A 27,970-nucleotide genomic window follows, 5' to 3' on the forward strand; every position below is an offset into this window, starting at 1 on the left:
TGCTTTCATGTAACCTCCTAATCTGAGATGTATTAACCCTCCTGCTGTCTTCATTTATAAGCACCAAAAAATATTGTTTCCTTGTCTGAAAAAAATCCAAAAAATCTCAAAAAAAATTCCCAAAATTTCTGAAAATTTGCAAAACCTTCAGGAAGAAAATTCTAATAATTTCTTAAAAGTTTCCCTTGAGTTTTATTTTTAAAAAATCCCCCAAATTTTGCAAGAAAATTCTTGTAAATATTTTCAAAAAATGAGTAAACATTTTCAAAAAAAATCGTAAAAATATCTAAAGTAATTCCATATATATCAGTAAAACGATGATGTCTGGTTATGACAACTGAAGTGTTTTTATCTCAGCTGCACATGATCCAGTTTGGCCCAAATGCCATATGATGGACAAAAGTCCAAATCTGAAGACATCGACTTTCCAAAAGTGAGTCATAGTCCTAGCGCCACCTATTGGTAAGAGGAAGTTGTAGCCATTATGTTTACACGTACCATTGCAAGAAACTAGGCTAAGTGTCAACACCTTGACATTCGTGGGTGAGCGAGGGCCCATTCAACGCTGCTAGCAACTTTAATTTCATGTATTGTATTTCACTGTAACCATCCAAATCTTTGTTTTATGTTGCTGAGCAAAAGGAGCAGGCAGGAGGCTGTTGCAGATAACTTCTGAGTAATGTCCTGAACCGTTAAACTCAGTAGCGGCTGATGGAAGAGATGGTATCTGCCTCTTAACTGTCTGACACAAAGGATCAGGCTTCTCAGGCCCTCACACTAACTCACCTTTTCACTCTGGTAATTCTACAGCTGCCGATTTGTTGTGATTCTAGCATGTTTTTGTCTTTGTGTGTGTCAGACTGACTCCAAGGTGAACGGCACAGCGTTGTCCTCTCCCTCCACCTCCTCTCAGCGCTCCGACTCTTCCCTCCCTCAGCTCCGTGTGGCCGCCAGCCAGACTACTGATACGATGGGTAAAAACACACTCCGACTCCCACTAATATGTTAAAGCAGGACTGTCAAACTCATCTTAGTTCAGGAGCCACACTCAACCCAATTTCATCTCAAGCAGACCGGACCAGTAAAATCACAACATAATAACCTATAAATAATCACAACTCCAGTTTTTTCATTTATTTTAGTGCAAAAATGTCCATTCTGAAAATATTCACATTTACACAATTATCTTTTTACAAAACATGATGAACAACATGAAATTTTTTCAAAAAAATAAATTCAATTTCAGCAACATTATGCCTTAGTTTATCATTCACATAAAATATACTACAAAACTGTGACACAAAATGACAAAAACAGGCAAAAAATTTACACAAATGACACAATCAAGACCAAAAAGTGACAAAAGCGAGAAACAAAATGACAAAAAAATAGACAAACAACATGAACAGGACAAAAAAAAAAACACAAAACAACACAAACTATACACAAAACAACGAATAAAGCAAAACACAAAATGATAAAAATAAGACAAAAAACACAAGTGAGACAAAAAGGAAACACAAAAAGGATAACAACATGAGACAAATGACAAAAATCAGACAAAAAACAACAAAAATAAGACAAAATATTAGAAAAATGACACAAAATGACAAAAGAACAATGAGCAATCTAGTATTTTTACTTTATGATCAAAACAACTTGTTGTGGTCTAGAAATTATTTTAAATGTACAGTTTTACAAATTTACAGTTTGCAGTTAATGTCTTCTGTAATTTTTACACTTTATTAAGTCGTCCTGTGGGCCGAATTGAACCCCCTGGAGGGCTGGTTTTGGACCGCGGGCCGCTTGTTTGACACCCCTGTGCTTAAGCAATGCGTCATAGTTTAATGCAGAACTCCATCCATTATTTTAGCAGCCAGAGAATGTAAAAAGAACTTGATCTCCTTCCTGTTTTTAGGTGACGACGAGTTGTCCAGCCCCTCTCAAGACGCATCAGGGCTGGAGGAAGTGATGGAGCAGCTCAACAATTCTTTCCCTCACAGCCAGGGTACGAACCAACTTCTCCCACCAACAATAGCCACTCTGCTTTGAAAAAGATCAGAAGTGTGCTCTGAAAACATTCAAGAGAGTCACTCCTTATTAACACGCCCGACTGGTCTACACCTATATATATTAATAAACGTGAGCAGCTCATTTCTATGAATACTGCTTTGCTGAAGTGCATCCATTTTCCCTCCAATCAGATGCTCACAGTAGACCTTATTCCAGCCTGAAGCAGAGTTTACTAGTCCTCTGTCCTCTCTGTTACCAACACAAGGCTGATTTTACCTCTCTTTCTTCCTGTCTTCTCTTTGCTTCCTTTCCTCCTTTTCACCATGAGCCAGGCGGGAGAAGGAGACACCCATGAGAGGTCAGTGGCTCAACCTTCTCTCTCCCCACCTTCTAGTCTTATTCCTCTGATGACTGCTCCCACCGTTCAACTTACATGTCCCATTTAGATGTCAGCCACTTCAAATTTTGCTGAAGGTTTGGATCACGGTTTAATCACAGTGCTCGTCTCCTTATCCTCTATCAGACGGGCCTCTCTTGTAGATTAGTCATCGAAAATGAGAACCCTACAAGTTTTTTCTTTTATCGCAATTAATAGAATCTGACTCCCCACATGTAAAATGCGGGTCTAAGCCGTTCTGTTATCTCAGTCGTACCATTTTCCCTACAACAAAAACCTCCGAACCGCAACCTGCCACACAGAAAATGTCACGTTGTTCCAAGGATTTGAATTGTACGGTAAGAAAGGAGACCTGCTAGTTGTTGTTTTTTCTGTAAATACAGCGGGTCCTCGGTTTACGACGTCTTCGAACTATGGCGTTTCGTCGTTATGTCAGAACTGGTTACGTGGAACTAGTTGACAAGCGGATGAATATATCGTCACGGCACTATCAGACAGCTTTGTTTCCATTCTCTGGTTGTACTCCACCTTGGATTGTGCTACATTCACTAACTTCCTGCCTTCATTATGGCTCCCAGCGTAAGTCAGACTCTTCTGATGTTTTGAAGAAAAGGAAAGCCGTCTCCATGGAAGTGAAATTAGATAGAATAAAACGTTCAGAACAGGGCGAAACAGAAGAACATGGGTCAAGTTGTAAAAACAGGTCAACATATTGTAGCGACCCTCTGTGATGAATGAGTGAGACTTTATCTGGTTCTGTCAGGGCGTTTCTATTGAGCCTGTTGAAAGATATGCCTACATGTCATCCATCTCTATATCCTCCCAGATTTCCCTCTTCTTGTTGATCTGATTTTGCCGTTTCTGCCAATGGTCCACAGTCCTGTTGTATATCGGCCTACTCCTGCATTTGCTCCTAAAATTTGTCAATAATTTCCACCTCAGCCTCTATAATTCAACCAGGAAAGTGGTAGAAAAATGTGTACAATAAAAACAACTAAAAAAAAAAAACAATCACTGAGATGCAGATTCGCACGGGACTAGAATTATCACAGGACGTTGGTGTTTGGTGAAATATGGTCAGTAATTTGCGGTGGAATTTTTCCTTTACAAATTACAGACATGACGCATTCGTACAGAATTAAGATCACAGACATTCTCCGCAATTATTACAAATCACCATTGGTCCCGAGGTGATACTAATCCCGTACGAATAGGGCTTAAGTCTCTGTTTACCAAGAGGGGAAGTTACTAGTCCCCATTCTTTGCTATGCTAAGCTACATTAAGCTAGGTGTTTCATTGTGTTTGGGGTGTGACAAAATCAATATCACCACTTTCAAAATGATTTATTTTTGACATGGGATGATGATAGATGTTTTACCTCATTGCTAACGTTGACTGACATGCTTCCATGCTTACCTACACTTAGCCATTAGCGACGGCGTTGTGTCTCACCGTTCCCTCTCCTCTGTGTTCAGGTCCAAACATCGGCAGTTTGTTCCACATGGCCGACGATCTGGGCCGCGCCATGGAGTCACTGGTCAGCGTGATGACGGACGAGCAGAGCGCCGAACAGCACGAGGCCCTGCTCTTCTGATCCCGCCTTACAAACATCATCACCCTTCCCTCCTTCCCTAACCTCCCTCCTTCCCTAACCTCCCTCCTTCCCTAACCTCCCTCCTTCCCTAACCTCCCTCCTTCCCTAACCTCCCTCCCCACCTGTCGCATGCTTTTCTAGTCAAACAACTGGATTGGAAACAGTTTACAAAGAGAATATATAATGTCTATTTTTGTGAAGGATTGCGGTTCCAGCAATGACACGTAAGAAAACAAAACATTATAACTTGTAGATTTCAGTAGTTTCTTAAAATGTCTTGAAGTTGTTTTATTATTAACAGAGGCTGGTTTTTAAACTTCTATGCAATTGTATAAAATAAGAGTGGGGTTTGGAGGGGGGGGGGAGATACAAATAAGTGTGTTCACTGTAGTCATATTTGCCATCTCTTTGTAATTGGGATAACAGCTAAAGCATTTCAGACATTTGTATCAGAAAAAACTACAGATTTTGATTATAAGGGTGCTTTCTAAGAGGAAGAAGTCTTTCTGTAACAGCGTACACTACTGTCAAGGTAATGCAGGCATCCTGGATCTTTACAGTACGTTGTCTTTAAGACTGTGTGTGTGTGCGTGCGTGCGTGCGTGCGTGCGTGCGTGCCTAATTTCCATAAAACATTAGAGCCTTTTTATTTCCTCATCCGTCCATCCATTCATCTTATTTGTTTTCAGCACAGTGTACTGTGTGCACAAACCTTCATTATACAAGGCCCCATTTAGAACACGGACAAGTCGGCACACAAAATAATGAGGCTAAATTTACACAATAATTACAGGAATTGAAACCAAAAACAAGACTTGTATTAAAGGGTCGCTCTAGTGAGATCATGCTGCACATCTATAAGAGAAATTGGCCAAGATATCTTGAGTTCTAGCAGCCAGTGTGATTCGTGATCTAAAAACCCTGGATTTTTTATTTCCCACAATGCAACTTTAGCCATTTTATAACACAAACTTACTTCTAAATGTCTCTGAGCTCAAGTTGAAATGACCCTGATGATGTCGCTGTTCGATCATCAGGGTGATTTTCTCAACAAAAGGGAAGCTAATTTATGCATCAGGGTGTCCCTAAAATCTGGACACAGGAAATCTCAACTATATTTTTATTTTGCCTCCACAGATTAAATATGGCTTTGTCGAAAGAAAAAAGAGTTGGACTGGTACTTCTCAGTGGACATGAAGGACGGATTTATCAAAAGATAGGGTTAGGGTTTCGGTTGAGGAAGTGATTTTTTGTGGTTACCATGAATTTTAGCCATGACCAATTATTTAATTTTTCATTTGGTCGCCCAGATCCGGGTTTTTCCATGACATTGCCTGTTTCTTTAAACTTTTTAAGCACCTTCGCCACTGTGGAAAAGCCAAATGGAACCTCCTTGGATGACGTGCTTTAAATTCAGCTAGCTTATTTCTAATATATACAGGGTGTCCCAAAAGTCTGGACACAGGAAATCATGAAGGATGGACATATGGAAAGATAGCAGATGGAAATGTTTCATGGAATATCTCCATAGGGGTACAGAGGAACATTTCCAGCAACCATCACTCCTGTGTTCTAATGCTACATTGTGTTATCTAATGGTGTTGAAAGGCTCATTGATGATTAGAAAACCCTTGTGCAGTTATGTTAGCACATGAATAAAAGTGGGAGTTTTCACGGAAGATAAACTGTCTGGGTGACCCCAAACTTTTGAACAGCAGAAAAACAAACTTAACGCCGTCCAGTGTGGTCTATTATCTCTGGCCATCCTTTGGCTATTTTCTTACAAAGAAAACCAAACAACTGGTCATCAAAGATTAAAATTGGATTTTTTTTAGAGTCATATTCAGTGTTTTTAAGGAAAGGTGATCCTCTTTGTTGCACTGACCCACACTAAGGATTCAAATTTTTATCCGTGAAATGCTTTCTCGGTGTCCATCCAGGGCCTGTTAGGAGAACACAGTACACTGTGCATGAGTTCATCAGTTTCTCCCTGTCAACACTACTGCAAGAAGAAGAGTGTTATTTAAATTAGAATCTGAGCACTCTAGTGTTCCAGGGCTGCTAGTTATGTGTGAGGATTTCTTCTGTGTGATTACAACCCAGAGTTCTGTGTGTTTTCAGAGGCCCGGTAACCGAAGCTCTACCTCGTCATTCAGAGGCAGTTTGTCTGCTGTCCTCAGTCCCGCTCTCCTCTCACATTATGGATTATTGATTGATTACTGCTGGTTGATTGAATCAGGATATTGTAATTCCTCTGAAGACGTTCTCTGCACTGTAGGAGCCTCCAGACTGAATGTCCGAATGCATCCGCTCCATTTCTTTACATGAGTCGAGTACAAAAATACAAATCTGAGGAATCCGTGTGCACTACTGTAAACCTGGGACATACTAGATCTTTGTTTTCTGTGTGGAGGAAGTGTTTCTTCTAGCAACGTTTTGTGTTTGGTTTAAAAGCAGTTTGGTTTTGTGCTGTGTGAGGTGTTCTGATATTAGCATGTGTGACTAAATCCATCCTTATTTAGCGTGGAACCACTCGTGTTTGGCCTCCCATTGTTTTGCAGCATGACCCGACAGGTTTTGATCAGACACTGAATTTTTATTTTTTTTCTTGATCATTTCTAACGTTTGTGTTTCATTCTCATATCATGTTTCAAGTAACGCGTCAATACTCCACAACATATCAGATTCCACCAAATATATGCCTTATTACTGTATTATAAACTGCTTTACTGTAAATCAATAAAGCACGCAGTTATGTTGATTTGACTCGCCTCTTTTATTTGCTTTATTTGGATTTTACCACCTGGGCAGCAAGAAAGAAGATGCTGCTAGAGTAACCACAGGTAGATATTTATGTAACACATCATTTCCACAGTTTTTACAGACACACAGAACATTTGGGTGCATTTTGGGGATTGTCATATTAAATAAACACTATTTTAAAGACATTTTTACAGATTGTTCATAAAAGGTTTGCATGGGAACTGAAGTATGTAAATGATGCTCTCCCTTCTGGTGGCGTGTATTGCTACGACCCAACCTCAAGAGTCAGCCGAGTCTAACAAAAACAACCAGGGCTCCGTTTCACGAAGCAGGTTCAACAAACTCTGAGTTTAACCCTGAACTCTGAGTTGATCTACTCTGAGATAGAAAACTCAGAGTAGATCAAGTTTTCGGTTTCACAACGGCTGATTTGAGTTGGTTTAATCAACTCAGAGTAGTTTCACCCGGACTTCAGCGCGTGCACCACAACTCTGAAAAGCCAGTATCAATGGAGCGCCGATTCGACGAGTCACCATGGCAACGGGGAAGCGGAGGACTACACCGTTTGAATTGGAAATCTTAATGCGCTTATATAGCGAGTTTGAACACGTTTTTAGAAAGAAGTGCAGCACCTGCAGCTGCAAAAGAGAGAGAGACGGTGTGGGAGAACATTGCTGCCCGGGTCAATGCGTAAGTTTAAATCACAATAATATTACAGGAACTGTTTGAATAGTAGATTATTAAGTTATTTCATTTAGGTGCAATCCTGCAGGGGAGAAGCGCATGTGGCAGGAGATGAAGATGAAATATAAAAACAGTTTTAAAACAGGTAAGAAGTCAGCATAATCTCACGGAGCTACGTCATTTTGATCATGTTTTACATTGTAAAGTAGCCTAAATATTAAGTGGCTGTTTGACTGTGCAGTGGTTTTATCCCACACACAGCCTAAATGCATGTATGTCTATCTATCTATCTATCTATCTATCTATCTATCTATCTATCTATCTATATATATATATATCTATATATATATATATATATATATATATATATATATATATATATATATATATATATATATATATATATATATATCTATCTATCTATCTATCTATCTATCTATCTATCTATCTATCTATCTATCTATCTATCTATCTATCTATCTATCTATCTATCTATCTATATATATATATATATATATATATATATATATATATATATATATATATATATATATATATATATATATGTATGTATACACCCACTACTAACTGTCAAAGCAACTAACGACAGCAACAAAACCAACCTATTCTGGGGAAAATCATTGAAATGAACGACACTAAGGGATCTCCTATGCCGGAACACACTCGATCCCGCCCAGTGAGTCGCACAACAAACCGAACCAATCAGGTGATTCGAAGCAGTTGCGTGCTTCAAACGTCACTGAAGTATTCAAACGTCACCGAGTCACGTGACCAAACCACGCGCCTGCACTGGCTCGATACGTTTGCTGCATGAGCTACCGCGCATGTGTGGAAACCTTGGGTGTCAGAGGACCATCACTAGCTGCAGGTGTAAACACTCGTTCTCTTTTTTGTTTTGTTATGAGACTTAGCACACATGTCTGGCTTCAGCGCCGAGCTAATAGACTACCTGGAGGGTAGAATAACTTTTGAAGAGTTCGACAGAAGGAGGGACGAGCGGAAAGCGAAGGTAAACCTGAAAGATACGTTAGCATGCTAGCTAGCGCAGCAAAGTTCACTAGCTTCGGTTGCTAGGTAGCTAGTCACGTTACGGTTGGTTTTACTGTCAGAGCGTGGAGTAAACACGTTTCAGTAACGTCCAGAAATTACACCCCATGTGTAATATCATGTAAGGGGTGTCCAACATGCGGCCCACGGGCTAAAACCGGCCCGCCAGAGGGTCCTGCCAAAAAATGTTGTGCTAAAAGCTGATGGTGCTTCGTGTTAGAGCTGTTTTTACCTACATAAAAAGGCTAAATAAATAAATAAATAAAAACATTATATAAAAATGTGTCTTTTGTGAAGAAGTATTATAGTATTCTTTCAAAGGGTTTGGCTATGCTGTGTAATTTCATTTTTAGACTGTAAATGAATGGATTTCTGGATGGCTTTACATGTAAAAATGAAAACATTATCTCTTTATAAGCTCTTTTATTTCTAAAAATGTAACCTCAGGATTGAAATCAGTCGTTTGTGTCACAATGTTGGGGCTGTACTCACAATTTGGCAAATGTAAAACTGTGTAATATGAGTTTAATAGGTCCTTCAGCAGGCAAAAAACACCTGGATTGGTTATAATCCAGGCCACACAACAGCTTAAAGGAAAAAAAAGTGACAAAGCGACAACTGCTCCAACAGACTGCAGAACACCAGCTTGACTTTGCAAAGTGTAAAAATTACAGAGAAGAAAATGAATAGTTACTGTGGAAATATTGTGAAATGTCGTGAGCTTTAGTACAAGAGTTTAGTTTCTTAGGTTAAACAATTGGTGGAATGTTGAAGTAATAAAAACGTGGACATTTTTTGACTAAATCAGGATTTAGTCATTATTTCTCATGATGTGGCACTTCAAATATCACTCCACAGATTGGTGTGAAGAAAACGATGCCAAAAATCAACATTTTACACATTTAATAACATATGTTTACACAGAACAAATATGAGACAGTGAGGCTTAAAATATAGTTTTTTAATTTGGTGAATTGAGGTGAAATGACCATAAAGGTGACCTTTTCTTTCCACTGTCCTCTCTCAGGAGTCAGAGGTAACACCTGAAGATGTGGAAGATGATGCTCAGCCTTCCACCTCAGCACAAGCAGGAAAAATCGGTAAACTTCATGTCTGACTGACAGTGGGTGGGGTTTGAAATAGAAATAATGGACCTTTTGAAATAACAATAATGCATGTTGGAATAAATTATAGCTAAATTCAGTTTAGCTGTGTGAGTTTTAGCATCCTGATGTTGTCCATGCTTGATTCCTGTTGTTCTGACTTATAACTGCTGTTAAAATGGTCTTTTATTTGAGCATAACTGAAAAATAAAAGCAGAAATGATCACATTTATGAGAAACAAGCAAAGCAAGACTGTACTGAAATAGCTGTAGCTCTAATCTTAGGTTTCATACAGTGTCAGCACCTGTATTTTAGTTGGTTTTTTTTTCTGAAAAGGAGCTGCTTCTTCAGTACATTTGGTGGGATCACAATGATGATTATTGTTTTTGTTGGTACTGTAATTATTATTCTACTAAGGAACGCAGCGGAGTTATGTGACGAGTGGTCACAGTTTGTTTGTCCATCTGTCTGTCTGTCTGTTAGCAACATTACTCAAAAACGGACTGACAGGTTTGCATTTAATTTTCAAGGAAGGTCAGAAATAACACAAGGACCGCCTCATTAGATTTTAGCAGTGATGCAGCTTATAGTCTGGATCCACAGATTTGTTAAAGATTTCCGTATCATTGCGAGACAGCAGCACGGTGTCACTGTAACCATGACAACAAGCTGCCTGTTGACCATCACATGATTGCGATCCAAGTACTAATCCACCACTGCGGACTTATCGGGACTTATCTTTTGGAAATGATACAAGGAACAGTTGATTAAATTCCCGCCACCTGCTACATATGTAGGTCACATGATTCGGTATCCGTACATAATGTACACATGCGTAACATATGCCTGTGCTCAGATCATTTTGTTTGTGGATACATCTATATTAAATAGCCGCACTCTGAGTGCTTTTCTCATTCTGCTTGTGATGACCAGTCACCAGACAAGGAATGCTAATGGTTACTTTTGATATGCTAGCGACTATCCTAGGAATGCTAGTTGCTTGTTTGAAGATGCACACTACAAGCCTAAGGATGCTAATTACTCGATGAGGAGTTAATCACTCGCCCAAATCGGAACGCTAGCTGCTAGTATCCAGTTGGTAACCTAGAGATGCTATTGACTAGACTTGGAAATGCTAACTGCTAGCCGGGACATGCTATTGATTAGCCTAGCAATGCTAGTACCTATGTCAGGAATTCTAGCGTCAAGAGGAAATGCTAATAGCTGGAGATGCTAGTGCCTAGTCTGATCACATGGTTAGCGATGAATGTAAAAGTTGACAACCAGTTGATTAGTCATTGCAGCTCTGATCTAACAGTGATAAATATGTCAGGACCAGGAAATCTTTATAAACTTGTACTGTCCCAAGTTTATGAGGATTTCTTCATTGGTGAAAGTTCAGCTGACAGAGCACAAATGTCTTTTAACATGCTTTTAAAAAATGTTAATGTTGCTGCTTCGGTTGGTTTAAGCTGCTTTTCTTAATCTAATATTTAAGTAAAATGAATAACCCTGACTTTTGAGCTACTGCTTGGATAAAACAATCCTCTTGACGTCCCTTTAGTTTGCCCCTAGTTATGCTGCTATAGGCCTAGGCTGCTGGGGAACCTCTCTGGATGCACTGAGCCCTTCTCTAACTACCTATGTATTTACTATATATACCATTATTGCATTACATTCACTCTGTTTCTTTCTGTGTCCTTTCTCCGAGTGTCCCTGGTCCCAGAGCTGGATGCTGGATGCTTCAGATGTGTGGCTGTGTTTTATGGTCCTTGTGTCCCACCCCCCACCTCTCTATCTCTACCCCTCTATCTGTATCCCTCTATCTCTACCTCTACCCCTCTATCTCTACCTCTCTACCTCTTCTGTCCCTCTCAACCCGCCCGGCCAGCAGCAGATGGTCCCCCCACATTAGAGCCGGGTTCTGCTCGAGGTTTTTTTCCCTGTTAAAAGGGTGTTTTCCTTGCCACTGTCGCCTTTTGGCTTGCTCTGGGGGTCAGGCATATGGGTTCTGTAAAGCGTCTCGAGACAATTTGACTGTAATTGGCGCTATATAAATAAAATTGAATTGAATTGAATTGAATTAAATAGTTTAACTGCTCTGAGAACCTGTGATGGACATTTATCTCAGTTTTCAAGAAATTGGTTGGAAAGTTAGAATTTACATTTTTTAAACTCCTCTCTTCTGATTTTTGGCAGCTCAACAGTCAGATCACAGTCTGAAAAACAGCTCAGTCTTGATGAAGTTTAACACAACTCTCTACTGTCCTCAGAGGACGACGTCAGTCCAGGAGTCCAGCTGGCCTTCGCCTCCATGCTGGGAGAAACGGCAGAAGCTCCATCGTCTGAGGCCGAGGACGAAGAGGAGGAGGAGGAGGACACCCTGAGCTACGTTGACGATGAAGATGACAAGGATTACAATGCAGAGGAGGAGGAGGAGGAAGAGGGGCGAAAGGCTGAGACGGAGAAGAAGCCGAGGAGAGGAGGGAAACGAGCGAGGAGGAGGAGGAGGAGGAGGACGCAGGAAGCTGAGGAGGAGGAGGAGGAGGAGGACATGACGGTGGGAGACGTGTTTGCTCTGGAGATGGAGCTGAACCGAGAAAACAAGAAAATGATGAAGGTGAAGAGAAGGAACAGACATATCAGAGACGTTGCAGTGAGTTATTCCAGCTCTTTATTTATGTGATTGTGTGTTTTTGACTTGTGTATCCAGGGACGACGTCATGGCAGCAAGCTTCCTCGGGCTCTTAGAGGTCTGATGGGAGAAGCCAACATACGCTACGCCAGAGGAGAGAAAGAGGACGCCATCCTGATGTGTATGGAAATCATAAGGCAAGGTAGGAAGGTGTGTGTTCATGTTCACAGACCTTTATGTGCAGAGCTCAGGACAACAAAGTCTTAATACCCCCACACTGTCCTCCAGCTCCTCTAGCCTATGAACCTTTCTCCACACTGGCTATGATCTATGAGGACGATGAGGACATGGACAAAGCGCTGCAGTTCGGTCTGATCGCTGCCCACCTCAACCCGTCAGACTGTGAGGAGTGGATCAGGCTGGCAGAAATGTCCCTGGAGCAGGACAACATCCGACAGGCCATCCTGTGCTACACCAAAGGTCCGTCTGACACCGTCAACATCACCGTCTGTAGCTTCTGCATTCACAGCTTTTACTTTTTCTTTTGAGAAACGTTTACACTCCTGACCTGAATGAGCAAGATAGTCAACAAAATATAAAATACAATAAAGCACAATTCATGCATGAGGCAAGTCAAAGTGCTTTACAGCTGCAGAGAAGTTAATTATAAAGATGATTTCAAAGCTAGACATTAAAAGCATGCGTCAAAATCATAGAAATAAAACATAATTTAAGCAATAAAATCAACATGAACAAATAAATTCAAACTAAGATAAAAAGAGAGATAAAATAAAATCAAAAGTTAGATTGTGGTGCTTCTGTTAAGACAGTCATTAATCAAAGGCAACAGTTAATAAGTCTTTCACCTTGATTTAAAGGAGTTGAGAGTTTCAGCAGACCTGCAATTTTCTGGAAGTTTGTTCCAGAGATGTGGAACATAAAAAGTGAAAGATGCTTCTCCATTTTTGGTTCCTGTACCAGACGACCTCAGTGATCTGGATGGTTCATCTGGTAGAAGGAGGTTACTTATGTACTAAGTACAGAGGGTCCTCGGTTTACAACGTCCTCGACCTACGGCGTTTTGTTGTTACGTCAGAACTGGTTACGTGGAACTAGTTGACGAGCGGATGAATACGTCGACACGCGGCGCTATAAGACAGCTTTGTTTCCATTCTCTGGTTGTACTCCACCTTGGATTGTGCTACATTCACTAACTTTTTGTCCTTCATTATGGCTCCCAGCGTAAGTTAGACTCTTCTGATGGCAGTGTTTCGAAGAAAAGGAAAGCAGTCTCCATGGACGTGAAATTAGATATAATAAAATGCTCTGAACAGAGTGAAACAGAGACGAACATGGGTCAAGTTGTAAAAACAGGTCAACATGATGTAGCGACCCTCTGTGATGAATGAGTGAGACTTTATCTGGTTCTCTGCTGGTTTATTGAACCTTCACACAGGCTACTGTGGACCGTAGTCAACACCAGAATAACTAGAAAAACCCCATAACTTAGCTCCAGTATTAGCCACTGTTCCCAGCTCTCTCTACTGCTGACTCTCAGCCAATCAGAGGTGAGCTAACTAAACATGGCACGTTCACTGACATTAGGTAAATCTGGGACTGAACAATAAACATTGAACCCTCAACATCAACAACAATATCAGTCCGTCACAATATTCTGCTATCTTCTTGTAAAATGATTCGTAGATGCATGAAAGTCGTTGGTATTCAGGACTTCTATGAAGAACTGATCATATCATGATGCACATAACTGCTTTGTTTACATTTTCGCCGGAGTTCCGACTTACGGTGAAAATCGACTTGCATCACACTGCAGGAATGGAGCTCCAACGTAAGTCTAGGACCCCCTGTATTCAAGTAGTAAAAACTGTAGCTGTACTGTTGATCTATAGGTTTCCACTTTAAACATGTATACCGGAGGATTACAGCTTGCCACTGTGAAAGGCATGTTTTCCTCAGAAGGAATCACCACAGTTATACCATTTATCAGAGCATGAAACTGTCAAACCAGGCGAAATTGTCAACAAATTGTCAGATTTTCAACTTTTCAGTGATGTCTGCTACATGAGAAAAACGACCCAAATCTAAGCAAACCTAAGCTAAGCTGACAGTTTGGTTGATATTTGTGCAACATTTCTGTCACTGAAATAGGAAATGCTCTTTTAAGATACATTTTTACATTTAATTTTTTTGCACAAAGTTACTTTTGTAATGTTAAATACAGTCTTTTTTTTTCCCTCTATTGTTATTGTGAAAATTGTGATATTCAATCAAAATCACTTCAAGGCAAACCATCAGATAACAAAAAAATCTGGTGAATTTCATCTGAACTGCAGGCTGTGTTCTAATGTAAGCATGGAAAGACCAAAAATATAAGTAATAAAATACCTAGAGGATGTTTTGCCACCATTGTTTTTCTAAAAATGTGACTTCGTGGCCAGAGATGTGATTCAGACGGTTAAAAACGTGCACACACATAATTATTCATGTATTAATTCATTCATTATTATGTTTCCTGTTGTCCTCTCTGCTTGCTGAATACAGTCTATTACTCCCTGCTGGCCAAAGTGTCACTTTCTTGTTAATTTGTATTTAAGTTCGTCATCTTTTATTGTTTTTTGTACAGTCATTTTAACAGAGAAACGATGAGAAATTTGTATTTATCCCAAAGTTAGTCTAAAGATCAGTATATTACCATGCATTTTTTTACGATGATGATCGTTTTTAATCAATACTACTACTAATAATAATCCACTCCCTGGCTCCCCTTCATCCCCTTTTCTACAGCTATAAAGTATGACCCCACCAATGTCCGCTACCTGTGGGAGCGCTCCAGCCTCCACATGCGTCTGGGAGACCACAAACAGTGCATGGACGGATACCGCAGGATCCTGTCGCTGCTGCCGCTGGAGGATGGAGAGCACTTCATGCAGCTCTCCAAGGACATGGCCAAGTAAAGGACACACACCGATGCAACAGAGCAAACAGACAGACAGTAATTCATTAGTTAAATGTCCTCATTGCACCAGGGTTCAGTCAGAATGTATTCCTAGATGAGGAATGAGTACTGAAACTTGGTAATAAACGGGCTCCAGGGATAAATGATTGAAGTCCAAAGAGCTTCACTGATAGTTTATATTGAGAGTTGACCTCACCAGATTCTAAATACCACATTTGAAATAAACTCTAGACTTTTTATCTGCTTCTTGTAAATGAAATCATGAGGGAATAACACACACCTGGCCATGAAACAGCAGCCAACTGTCTAAATACTTTTGGTCCCTTAAAACGGTGGAGGGCTCATATAAAATGTGTTGTAATTCCTCCACAGTTCACCTGATTTGGATGTAAATACAGTCAAATTAAAGCTGTAGTTAGCGAGGTGGTGGTGGGACAGATGACTGATCAAAGCTATTGAAGCAAAGGTTCTCTCCTTGTCTCCCCCACACTGGTTTCTTTGTGGCCAGAGATGGTTTTGAAGCTGATGTGCTGCTGATGTGCTGCAGCTGCTCCTCCATCCTCCATCCTCGCCCTCAGCTCCCTCTGTGCAACCTTCAGCTCCTTACTGCTCGTGAAGATACTGAAGATTGAAAGAGATTAATTAAAAAAGACAAACATCAGTGTTAATTCTGTTCTGAATCATTTTTTTGGTCCAAAAAAAGAACCAATGATTCTGGAGTCAGCACCGTTAAAATCCTAACATCCTAACACTAAATAATGGATTGTCCACAGAAGTCCTCAGCTTTATCTATAAAATAATAATGTGTGTCCTGTTTAGGAGTTACTATGAGAGCAATGACCTGCCCTCAGCTCTGAGTGTGATAGAGGAAGCTCTGGCCCGACATCCCAACCTGGTCAGCGACGACTTCATCAACATGGCAGCAGAACTCTATATTGCCAACCGCCAGTACAGCAAGGCCCTGCAGGTACACGTGTGTTACAGTGCAATGTAGTGGATGCTAGCTGGCGTCACTTAAGCCCTTTTCAGACAGAAACTCCCTTCCATTAGTCCGTGAGCATTTGAACCTGGTGGCTTCGTGTCTGAATGAGAATCCTGGTTACTTTTCTGTCAAAGTTGTGACAACAATCTTCTCAGGTCAGACCCAGTAACATTTCTATGTTACTGTCAACATGGATTAGTGTAGATGCGTACTGAGCCCCGGGGCAAAATTCTGAAATACTGGAGGATAGATATTAATGATTCTGTTGTCGTGTTGCACACCATAAGACATCTACACTACTGTTCAGAAGTTTAGGGTCACTTAGAAATGTGCTTATTTTGAAAGAAAAGCGTTTTTTTTTCAATGAAGATCACATTAAATGAATGATAAATCCAGTGTAGACATTGTTAATGTGGTAAATGACTATTGTAGCTGGAAATGTTTAATGGAATATCTTCATAGGGGTACAGAGGAACATTTCCAGCAACCATCACTCCTGTGTTCTAATGCTACATTGTGTTAGCTAATGCTGTTGAAAGGCTCATTGATGATTAGAAAACCCTTGTGCAGTTATGTTAGCACATGGAGAAAAGTGGGAGTTTTCATGGAAATCATGAAATTGTCTGGGTGACCCCAAACTTCTGAACGGTGGTGAACGTTGTCGGCTGTGTTAAAGTTCCTGTCTGCTGAATGTGATCAGAGTGAGAGAGTGGTGGAAACAAGCAAAAACAGACAAGATACAAGAGAGCATAGTACTGAGGCGGCCATCTGCTGTAGCATCTTAGATCAGGAAAGCACCAATATTGGTCTAAAAACATCACAGAGAACACTAAAGACACAGTTTGCATATTGTTCACTTTGCTGTACAATTCTATACCTATTTAAAACAAATATGTGCAGTATAATTAAACTTTATTCGGCTGAAAAGAGACAAAAAGGTCAGAAAGAGACAAGTAATGAGTACAATCCAGGGTTTGACAAAATGTTTGCAGGAGCTGGAGTTAAATTTGTTGCTTCCAGCTGTTTATAGTGTATTTTTCATTGAGTTTGTTACATATCTGCAGCATTAAGCAGCAGCAGAATCCACGAGCGTCTCCAAAGTGAAAGTGTTACATGCATTTATGTACATGGAACAATCTGAAAAAGCCAAAAGCGTAACCTGTCCAATGTCAGACAGTCACTTTAGAGTCAGAGCAAATGTGTAGTCTGTCCTCATGAAAGTGTTTACTTTGAGTGTGTGTTTTTCCAGGTCTTGGTCCAGTTTTCAGGCATTGTTTTGATCAGAACTGAACCCTCAACCAGTGCCTCTGCACCGACACAAGAGAAGAAAGAGGCAGAGAAGATGGCTGAGGATCAGGAGAACGACCAGAGTGTAAAATCAAACACTGCAGAGGAAATTACAGCAGAGGAGCATGGTGAGTCGCTGTTGGTAGAAATCTGTGCCACTGTGCAGTTTCACCTCACAGTGTTTAGTCAGGATGATTCACCAGTAATGTTTTTGAACCGTACTGAATTTATTAGATTTGATGGTAAGTTATTCATTACATGCAGACACTAATAAAACTACAGGTTACATTAACATATATCACACTAATTCAAGTTAAAAAATAAGATCTTCTGGACCTTTGCTTGAATACATTTTCTCTGGCTGGACCTGTTTGAATTATAGTTGAATATCCCTGATCTAGAGTGTCATCTAGATAAACACTGACATATTAACATGGTTATATTTGTATTCTGGCTTTAACAAATTGTCCCTGTTAAATAATGTCATAATGTTTTGGCTCATTGGTGTAGAAACAATCTTATGTTTGCCACTGATTGATCCAACTTGCCAAAAATGATTTATTGGAAGAGGTTCAACAGTGAATTTGATGTGAAACCCATACAATATGTCAAATCCATTGGTGTCAAAATCACAGAGAAACTGAGTAAGAAGTGTTTTAAATAGAGCTGAAGCCTCTAGAGTTTAGTTTCAGACCAACTTAACTGCTGGAGCACATACACAGAGTTATTTTTGGCACTTAAAGTGACTACAGACAATGTTTCCCCTCTCTAACACTTCCCAGTCACCACTAATAATGGATAGGCTTGTACAACCAATCTATAATCAAAATTGTTGTTTTTATATTCATCATTCTCATTGATTGTTTGTCTGCTGTGTCTCCAGCTGCTATTCAGGATGTCCAGGTACCCGACAGCGTCCCAGTGGATCTGAGGGCCAAACTAATCGTATGCCTCATACACCTGAACGTCTACACACCTCTGGAGGTAAAGAGCATTGCCTGGTTGGTTTTCATTATGAGAAACAATTTAAACTCCAGCCAGGAATCTTGATTTTCATAGGGCTTGGTGTCGTTGCTGATGGAGCAAAGTCCGGAGGAGATTGGAGACTTGTACCTGGATGTAGGTGAAGCCTACCTGGAGCAGGGGGAGTACATGTCTGCTCTGCCTCTGCTGTCTGCCCTCATCATATCTGACAAGTACAACCTGGCTGTTGTTTGGCTGCGACATGCAGGTAGGTATCAATTCAATGCAGTTGTATTTATATAGCACCAATTTACAACATAAGAGTTTTGTTTGTAGGTACGTCTATATTAAATGGACACATTTCTATGTTGCCGTGATTTCTGCCATGAATTTTTTCAAGATTTCAGTGGTCTAAAATGATACAATGATCGAGCAGCCTTGGTGGAGTACTGCGCTCTCTGACTGCTTTACTTGATTGAAATTACCCTGACTGGCTCTGAGTAGAAAAAAACGCTAAACCCCTATCATGGAAATGCCGTCATCACTTCACTTCTCCATTGCAGAATGTCTGAAGGCTCTGGGCCACATGGAGGCAGCAGCACAGAGTTATTCTAAGGTGGTCCAGATGGCTCCTCAGCACCTGGAGGCCCGGCTTTCCCTCGCAACTTTGCAGCAGCAGCTTGGTCGGATGGACTGCGCCCTGAAGGCGTTGGAGTCCATGTATGACAGCGACACACTGGCACAGGATTCATCAGCTGCACAGAAGGTGTGGACTTCTCTGTGAATGGGTCAGATGTGGCTGTGAATCACATTTTCTTGGTTTTACACTGTTCCTGGTGTTTCTAGGTGTTCTAGGTGTTTTTTCTACACCAGAATATACTGCATTAGTGTTTTTTTTCTTAGAACCAAGAAATTATACAAGAATGTCATTTGGAAATGAGATAGACAGTCCAAGAATAGGGAGGGAACAGGATGTAGACATAGCAATGACCAGTGGTCAGTTTCCATATCGGTGCTTTCAATGATGAAAGGTACGAGCACAAGGAGTCTACCAATGATGTGCATGATTTAGAAGACATCGACCGCATTTACTGTATATCTGCTGCTCCCTTCACTGATATTTTGAGGCTTAGCAGTTAGCTCTGTCATCCCAGAACCACCCCTCTCCATGCTAGCTTTCCCCTTCCACCATATCCACTAGTAGAGCACCTCAAACTGTATGTGTTTCTATGTGGACAGATCAGTAAATGTGTGTCATGGTTGCAGGAGTTGAAGCTGCTGCTGCATCGCTCCACGCTTCTGAAAACACAGGGACAAATACAGGACTACCTGGATGCTATGATTACAATGATCTCCATGCTGCTGAAGGTAACTCACAAACATGCTATCCTCCTTGATGGTCAAATTTTGGAGGACAATTTCTGTATTGGTTAAAGGCTAACATCTAGCTGTTTTTGTTTTGTGTTTACATCTGTGTATGTGTGTGTTCAAGGTGGCCATGCAGCGAGCTAAGGTGTGTTTGTGCTCAGTAAACATGTCGGGCAAGAACCACCTGAAGCTGGTGAAGGTAGAGGACATGCTGCCAGAGATTGCTGACCATGAAACTGCCTATCTGGACAACACTGGTATGTGTATATTACAGTTAGAGCTGGGACTTTAGCTCATTTTGATTAATTAATTACAGAAAAAATAGAGTTTTTGTAAACTCGAGCACTTTTAATGTCTTGAAAAGTGGTCTATTATGGGATGGCTACACCGTTAGCCGGTACCAGGACCGTCGTAGTTAACGTTAGCTCTGGTGCCAACAGCAACATGTGTCGCATTGAGGTGATACTGTCGGCTTGAAGTGCTGCGGTGATTAGAAAACTCTAAACCACGCTTTTATCCAAGCTGCCATTGGGAAGATTTTTAAAAGAAAACTTTCTGTCCAACAAGCTCAATGTGGTCTCGCCTTCCATCACTGTTCACCAAACTTTCTTGCGTGCTGACATTAGCATTTTGTGTATCTTCTTCACGGCTGGCAAACGGACTTTAGGTTCATTACCGCCACCTACTGGGCTGGAGTGTTCATCAGTGTTACCGGTTACCAGAAATTAGGGAACTGAGAAAGGTGCGATTAAATGCATTATTTTTCTTAATGCGTTATTTTTAAACGTGTTAAAGTCCCATCCCTAGTTTAAAGATACCAACACTAAACTGTTCTCAGGTCCCTGTTTCAAAAGCTGGAGCATTAAAAGTGAAAGAAAAGTTAGTTTTGGAACCACCGGAGAACCTGAGAGACGGTCCTGGTTCATGGACACATATTTGATTTGGTAACTGAGACATGGAAAAGACTTTGAAATAGTCTTTCTAATGATCTCGGTTTCCCCATGTTCAGGCAAAACCAACGTTCTGTCTAAAGAGGACTGGTGGCAGCTGCTGGTGAGTTGTGTGTTGACCCTGTGTGAGGTGCAGCGCTATGAGGAGGCCGAGCTGCTCGTGGAATCGGCCATGGAGTTCTACTCCTTCTACGACAACAAGCCCAGGAGGAAGGAGCTGGAGTTCTTCGGCTTGTCTGCCACCATCCTCGACCACAACTACTACAAAGCGTACAACTACATCAGGTAGACTGAGGTGCACAAGTGAAGCATGTACCAAAGAAATGAAGTCAAACCTGTTAGCTTCGTGTTTTTCTTCACAGATTGATGCTGATGGAAAATGTGGATCTACCCCAGCTGTGGAATATTTTCAACCAGGTCTTCTTATGTAGCCCTTTTCATAAACAAAGTCAAAGAGTTTAATCAGGAAGGGTTTTTGTCAACAAATTGTGTGTTTTATTCTCCTCAGCTGACGATTACCTCCCAGCACCAGCGTCACCATCGCTTCTGTCTTCGTCTGCTGTTAAAACATCCAGACAACCACGCCTTGTGTGTCCTCTGCGGACACAACGCCATGGTGTCAGGGAGCTTCAAACACGCTCTAGGTACCAAATACACAAATACAACAACAGCACTCATTTTTATACCTGTTTTGATCACTCAACTACCAAAGACCTTTCATGTCAGCATCAGGACATGGGATCAACATGTGTAATTGTGTCTCATGATGCTCAAGTTTCCTCATTGTCTCTCGTTTACCTGAGAAACGGGTTAATATTACATTTGTGGCACTCGACACTCACATCAAGGACTGCATTACAAGTAATGTAAAATTCTTTTCAGTGGTATATTTTAAGCATTTGTGTCTTTAGTTTCTCTTCATTTCACATGCCTCAGACATGATTTGTAATAAGTGGGGGACATTTTCAAATGTTTTTTTTCTTTAATTTTAGTCTATGAGTTAACTTTTTAATTTCATTCACATTCTTTTAATCTGCATGTCGATTCTAAAGTCTCAAGATGTGTTGTTATGTCTTTCTCTGCCACAACTAAAAGTCTGTCTAGCAAATATATGGTGGTTAACAAAAGTTTGCATACACTTGTAAAGACCATGCATGTAAAGGAAGTCTGACTTTCATAACTAATTTTATTATGATGGAATCATTGAAACCAATTCGTCTTTGTCACAAAAACACAATAATGCATTTTAGCTCTTAATAGATTTATTATAGGTCTTCTGGAAATACAACAAAATATGCCAAAAATATACAGCAACTTGAAATATCAATTTTGTTGATGTAAAAAGCTGTAAATCAAATATTCTCAGTCGCGTGACCTCTCAGCTTCTAGTGAGTGATTACAGTTGACTACAGCTGGTGACTCTTCTGAACCAATTTAAATAGAGCCCATTTGATCCACACTTTAGACCAAGTCACAAACACTACAGTGGGAAAGTCTGAGGAGCTCAGTAAAGATCTGAAAAAGCAAGTCATTGACTTGAGCAAGTCAAGAGAGTTGCTTGGAGACATTTCAAAACAGCTACAGATCCCAAAACAGCAGTTGTGTGGCTGCCACAGTCAGGAAGAAAACACAAACTATTACCTGCTGCTGAGAGACAGTTGGTCACGGTTGAGTCAACCAAGAATCAGCAGAAAGCAGGTCTGAATGAATTGGAAGTTTCCACGGTTCAGTGTCCACAGTCAAGTGTTTTACATAACGGCCATGCAAGAAGGAAGTTCCTCCTCTAGAAGTGACCCCCTAAAGCTTGATGGAAGCTTGCTGCTGATCACATGGACAAAGAAAAGGTCTTCTGGAGGAAATTTCTGTGGTCAGATATAACAAAAATGGAATTATTTGGCCACCTGACAAGATGTATGTTTGGAGGAGAGAAGGTAAGCCCCTTAATGCCAATGGCACCTATACTGTCAAGCATAGTGGTGGAAGCATGGTGGTGGTAGTATGATGCTCTTGACCTGTTTTGGTGTCAGTGGAACTTGTGCTTTATACAAAGTGAATAGAATAACAAATTACCTCCTCATTCTTCAGGAAAACGTAAAATCATCAGCTAGAAGGTTGGTTCTTAGATGCAGTTGGGTGGTCCAGCAAGACAGTAACCCCAAACACATCAAAAGTGTTACAGAAATGGCTAAATCAGGCCAGAATAAAGGTTTGAAGTCCCATCAAGGACCTGTGGACTGTGATGAAGAAACAAGCCAACAAACTTAAACTGCACCAATTGTCAAGTTGAGTGGTCAAAGATGCAACCAGCAGCTTCTGGACGGCTAAAACCAACCGAGGTGAAAATGGTCAATGGACGTTGAACCAAATATCAGCATTGCTGTATGTATATTTTTGACCCATCAGATTTCCAGAAGACCTGTAATAAATTATGAAAGAATCAAAATGCATGAATACCACAAAGACGCAGGTGAGTTTCAAGTATTCTATCATAGAAAATTTAGAGTTATCAGTCATCGGAAATTGAAGACTGTCATGATACCTGCAGTCTTTGAAAATGTATGTAAACTTTTGTTCACAACTGTACAGCTGCTAAGACCTCCAAAACATTATTCAGTTAAAGCAAACCTTGAGTCCCTGACCATACCTCATGGAACTGTTTTCAGGTCAGTATGTCCAGGCTTTCCAGACTCACCCCGACAACCCACTGCACAGCCTGTGTGTGGGTCTGACCTTCTTCCACATGGCATCTCAGAAGTATGTCGGCAAACGACACACGCTGGTGCTGCAGGTACACAGTTGTTTAGTTTTAGTTGTCTTTTTAGATTTAGCATTACATGCTGTTGTCTGGTATTTTAATATGTGTGTTTTTCAGGGATTCTCCTTCCTGTGGCAGTACGTGGAGCTGCGTGGAGAGTGTCAGGAGACGATGTACAACCTGGGCAGAGCGCTGCACCAGATGGGCCTCACACATTTAGCCATTCATTACTACCAAAAGGCACTGACACTACCTGCACAGAAACTGGAGGTGGGTCAACACACACAGCTCCTACTCTAGTAGGTATTATGCAATCAATATAATATATACACACTACCGTTCAAAAGTTTGGGGTCATCCAGACAATCTCATGTCTTCCATGAAAACTCCCACTTTTATCCATGCACTAACATAACTGCACAAGGGTTTTCTAATCATCAATGAGCCTTTCAACACCATTAGCTAACACAATGTAGCATTAGAACACAGGAGTGATGGTTGCTGGAAATGTTCCTCTATACCCCTATGGAGATACAGTCGTCCCAGCCATATCGTGTTTCACTTTTTGCGGTGTCACTGTATCGCAGATTTTTAAATTGCATTTGGTATCGCAGATTTTTTGCTTTTCACGGGATTTTGCGTTATGTAAGTATTTTTATATATGTATTTGGCGAGCTGCGTGAAAGAGTGGCGCTGGAGAAAGGATATCTGCCTTTCATGCACTCTGCAACTGACAGATGCTTTTATTTTGACACACACAAAGAGCTGTAGAACAGAAAATATGGCAGGATGTCATCAAACACACTTCACACTCACAGTCCTGACAACATAACACTTAACCAAACTAACTAGGCTGACTAAACCACAAAAACCCAAAAGACAAACACTAATAACGCTGTGACAACATAAACCACGATAATGACATTTAAACCCCCAACACTCCTAACTCCCATGGTGCATTGCAGCACAACAGTTCAGTAATATCATCCGAGACTGCGATCGCTACATTATTTTAATTATTTTTGTGGTAAAATAAGCATTTTCTACTCTAAAAAATTGAAAACAATATATAAAAATATCTAAAACTAATAATTAAAACATATTCAAAGAATATTTAATTGAAATAAAACGCGTAGCGTACAGTGCTGGGCTCTGATTGGCTCAGCGACCGTAGCATCAGTCTCCTCTGTCTCCTGTGTGCAGCAGCATTCAGCATCTGGCCTTGTCCGTTTTACACAGATGTCTGATTGCTGCATAGTGTTGCTCTGTGGTGCTGTGAGGTGTGTAGAAAGGGTTTATAAAGCCTTAAAGTATATATAAGTAATAAAATATGTTCACTGCGGATTTTCGTCTATCATGGGGCTCTGGAACGTAACCTCTGCGATAGACGAGGGACCACTGTATTCCATAAAATCATTCGTTTCCAGCTACAATAGTCATTTAGCACATTAACAATGTCTTAATGTTATCTTCATTGAAAAAGCTGATTTTCTTTCAAAAATAAAGACATTTCTAAGTGACCCAAACTTTTGAACGGTAGTGTGTATGTGTATGTTTGCAAGTTCAGCATGCTGCATAATATGTTAAATTTAGAAACATCTCCCTTCCTTACTTTATTTAAGATGATGATGAATGCACCTACACCCACAGCTAGTTTTTTCTTGCCTTTTTTTTGAGAACAAACTTAATAACAACCTTACAGAACATTTCTTCATCTTTTTTAAAAAAAAAAAATATATATCCACCCATTCACTGTGCAGGGCATCGCGGATGATCAGGTAGATCTGAGGTGGGAGATCGCCTTCAACCTGTCGCTCATCTACCAGGCCAGTGGAAACCTAGAGATGGCCCGGCAGCTCATCAACACACACTGCATCGTTTAGTCCCTGGTCTTCAGCCATGCTTCTGATGTTTGAGCTTTGAGACTCCAGAATATAGAGGACTCAGGACGCCTTATTCAGAATGAAACACATCCATTGGTAAAAAAGATGAACTAAAACTGAAGTAAATAAATTCATATTTATATAGAAGAATTAAAAAAGCTGCTCAGTCAGAAATATGCAGTGTATATAAACTTTCGTTCTCTTATTTCTAGATTTCTACAAACATTTATTTCTACATTTCTTCATTTATTTCTCTATATTAGTGTTCAGAGGATTATATGTTTTTACTGCATCGTGCATGGATCTTTTCAGCTGGCTTATGATTGCTTTGCTAGAAACGTATAAAGTCCAGCTGACTTCTACTGATTTAATCCAGCTGCAAGTCATGTCACTCGTTCAGCTTGTTACTATACACACAACCATATACAAATAACTGAAGACATTTAGAAATAAAAGTGGAAAGGCAGAAATTAAAAAATCTTCAAGCAGAAAGAAAATTTGTACAATCCGATACTTTATTTTAAAATTAATGACAAACTAGTCATTAATCATTCAATAATGTATGCATTCACTCAGCTTTTACTGAATTAAATATAAAATTATTTAATGGTTTCACATTTATCTATGAATATATTGACTTCTGAATAAGTCGGGATGTGTCCTTTGTATTAAAATGTCTCAAAATTTGACTTCACAAGCAGTAAGGATGTGTGATGACAGTTTTTTAAAATAGAATTTATATTTTTCTAACTTTTCTGCTTGTGAATGAATTCAAATGTCAGTTATCATTTCAATTAAAACAAACCACGGCCAGGTTGTACAGCGAATGTTTGCTGTTTAAGATGCCTCTTGCCGACATCGTCGACAGATCAGATTCTCAGTTTCCACTTTGTAAAGTTCTATTTTTGTTACAACATTCTCGTTGTCATAAGTTTGTGGGTTTTTTTTTTTTTTTTTTTAATTAAACATGTTTCATTGGATGTATTATCTTGTTTGTCCATGAACCTATGTATCGATTTGAATAACCTACACTAGCAGTCAAAAGTTTGGACACACCTTCTCATTTCATGGTTTTTCTTTACTTTTATGACTCTTTATATTGTAGATTCTTACTGAAGGCATCAAAACTATGAATGAACACAGATGGAATTATGCAGTAAACAAACAATTGTGAAAAAACTAAATATGTTTTATATTTTAGATTCTTCAAAATAACCACCCTTTGCTTGGATCCCTGCTTTGCACACTCTTAGCATTCTCTGGATGAGCTTCATGAAGTAGTCACCTGGAATGGTTTTCACTTCACAGGTGTGCCTTGTCAAGATTAATTTGTGGAATTTCTTGCCTTCTTAATGGGGTTGGGACCAACAGTTGTGTTAACCCCTAACCCTAACACAGTTGACAGCCCTATTTGACAACTGTTAGAATCCATATTATGGCAAGAACCAAGTTTGCGTCTAAACTTTTGACTGGTAGTTTACATCTAAGCATCTTAGACAAACAGGGACAGAGATATTGATAAACATATTAGTTATGCTTTCACACACAAGTCTGTGTCAGAAAGCCAAAAAATTTAGTTCAACTGCACCAAGAGGAGTGGTCAAAAATACAACCAGAAGCTTGCCGATGTCTACCAAAAGCGCCAAGTTTAGGTGAAAATGGCCAAAGGATGTTTCACCAAATATCAGCATTTCTGTATATTTTTGAACAACCGGATGTAGTCGTATTTCCAGAAGACGGTTAATAAATCTATTAAACAACCACAATGCATGGTTGTTTCTTGTGACAAAAACGCCTGGGTTTCAGGGATTCCATCATAGAAAATTCAGAAGTCTTTACAAGTGTATGGAGCATCTTGTTCATGACTGTAGAGCTACAAGGAAGATAAAATTATGACACTGAAAAGCACTGTTGTCATACTAATATGTTAATATATTTATCTTACTGATCACTGCAGCCGCTTATTTCCAACACAACAGCTGCAGATTAGAGCCGTTAAGCTTTGAACTATATCCACTCAAACATGATGTTCCACTGAAGTGCATTTAGGTCTGACACTGTCCCATAATGCAGGGTATCAGTTGTAATAAATACCAAGAGAGTCATCAGTCTTCTAATCTGGTAGCAGTAAACGGTGTACTTCGTAGTCCAGCCCTCTGCTCATTCTGGTCTAATAGTCACTGTCTTGTTTAGCCAGGAGGCCATCTAGTTGTGGGGGACTTGAGGAATGACAGACGTAAACATCCTCACATCTTAGCAGCTTCTTCTTGAGACCTCCAACTTTTGAAATAACCACAAAGCAAACATAAAATACGATTTTCACCAGATGGAATCTTTAAGTTGGTGGGACTGTTTAGAAATAAACTCCTTCCTCCGTCCCATTCGAACTTCTATTTCTGTAAACCGTGGCATCTTAAACATTTTTTTGTGACTAACCCCAGTCATACACCTCTCAGTACAATACAGACACATTCTGAGTGATGAATATATTTTTATACATATTGACTAGAACATACTCTTCATAGCCACTTTTCCTACCTACATAA

At 40.1% G+C, this 27,970-nt stretch overlaps 2 protein-coding genes across 17 annotated transcripts in view; both read left to right on the forward strand.

The window, feature by feature from the left end:
- Window positions 1-6,766, forward strand: part of dmd (dystrophin) — a 315,328-nt gene extending 308,562 nt beyond the window's left edge. For 14 of the 16 annotated variants that reach the window (XM_055008380.1, XM_055008391.1, XM_055008379.1 and 11 more), the window contains 3 exons: window positions 860-974; window positions 1,919-2,008; window positions 3,887-6,766. In XM_055008380.1, the coding sequence (XP_054864355.1) occupies window positions 860-974; window positions 1,919-2,008; window positions 3,887-4,005 (324 nt within the window). In that variant the 3' untranslated portion in view covers window positions 4,006-6,766. Of the gene's footprint in view, window positions 1-859; window positions 975-1,918; window positions 2,009-2,345; window positions 2,372-3,886 lie in introns of all 16 variants that reach the window. The other 2 variants (XM_055008386.1, XM_055008381.1) reach the window with 2 other exon arrangements.
- Window positions 6,767-8,295: 1,529 nt separating this feature from the next.
- Window positions 8,296-26,404, forward strand: gtf3c3 (general transcription factor IIIC, polypeptide 3). Its single transcript, XM_023268393.3, has 19 exons — window positions 8,296-8,482; window positions 9,548-9,620; window positions 11,898-12,244; window positions 12,338-12,461; window positions 12,548-12,739; window positions 15,065-15,230; window positions 16,056-16,203; window positions 17,468-17,633; window positions 18,389-18,489; window positions 18,565-18,736; window positions 19,032-19,234; window positions 19,735-19,836; window positions 19,961-20,093; window positions 20,846-21,071; window positions 21,149-21,203; window positions 21,295-21,430; window positions 23,450-23,574; window positions 23,659-23,811; window positions 25,302-26,404. Exons 1-19 carry the CDS (start codon window positions 8,390-8,392, stop codon window positions 25,422-25,424), a joined length of 2,838 nt encoding a protein of 945 aa, XP_023124161.1. The 5' UTR covers window positions 8,296-8,389; the 3' UTR covers window positions 25,425-26,404.
- The last annotated feature ends 1,566 nt before the right edge of the window (window positions 26,405-27,970 follow it).

The sequence above is a fragment of the Amphiprion ocellaris genome, chromosome 24, assembly GCF_022539595.1.
Source record: "Amphiprion ocellaris isolate individual 3 ecotype Okinawa chromosome 24, ASM2253959v1, whole genome shotgun sequence".
Taxonomy (NCBI): Eukaryota; Metazoa; Chordata; class Actinopteri; family Pomacentridae; genus Amphiprion; species Amphiprion ocellaris.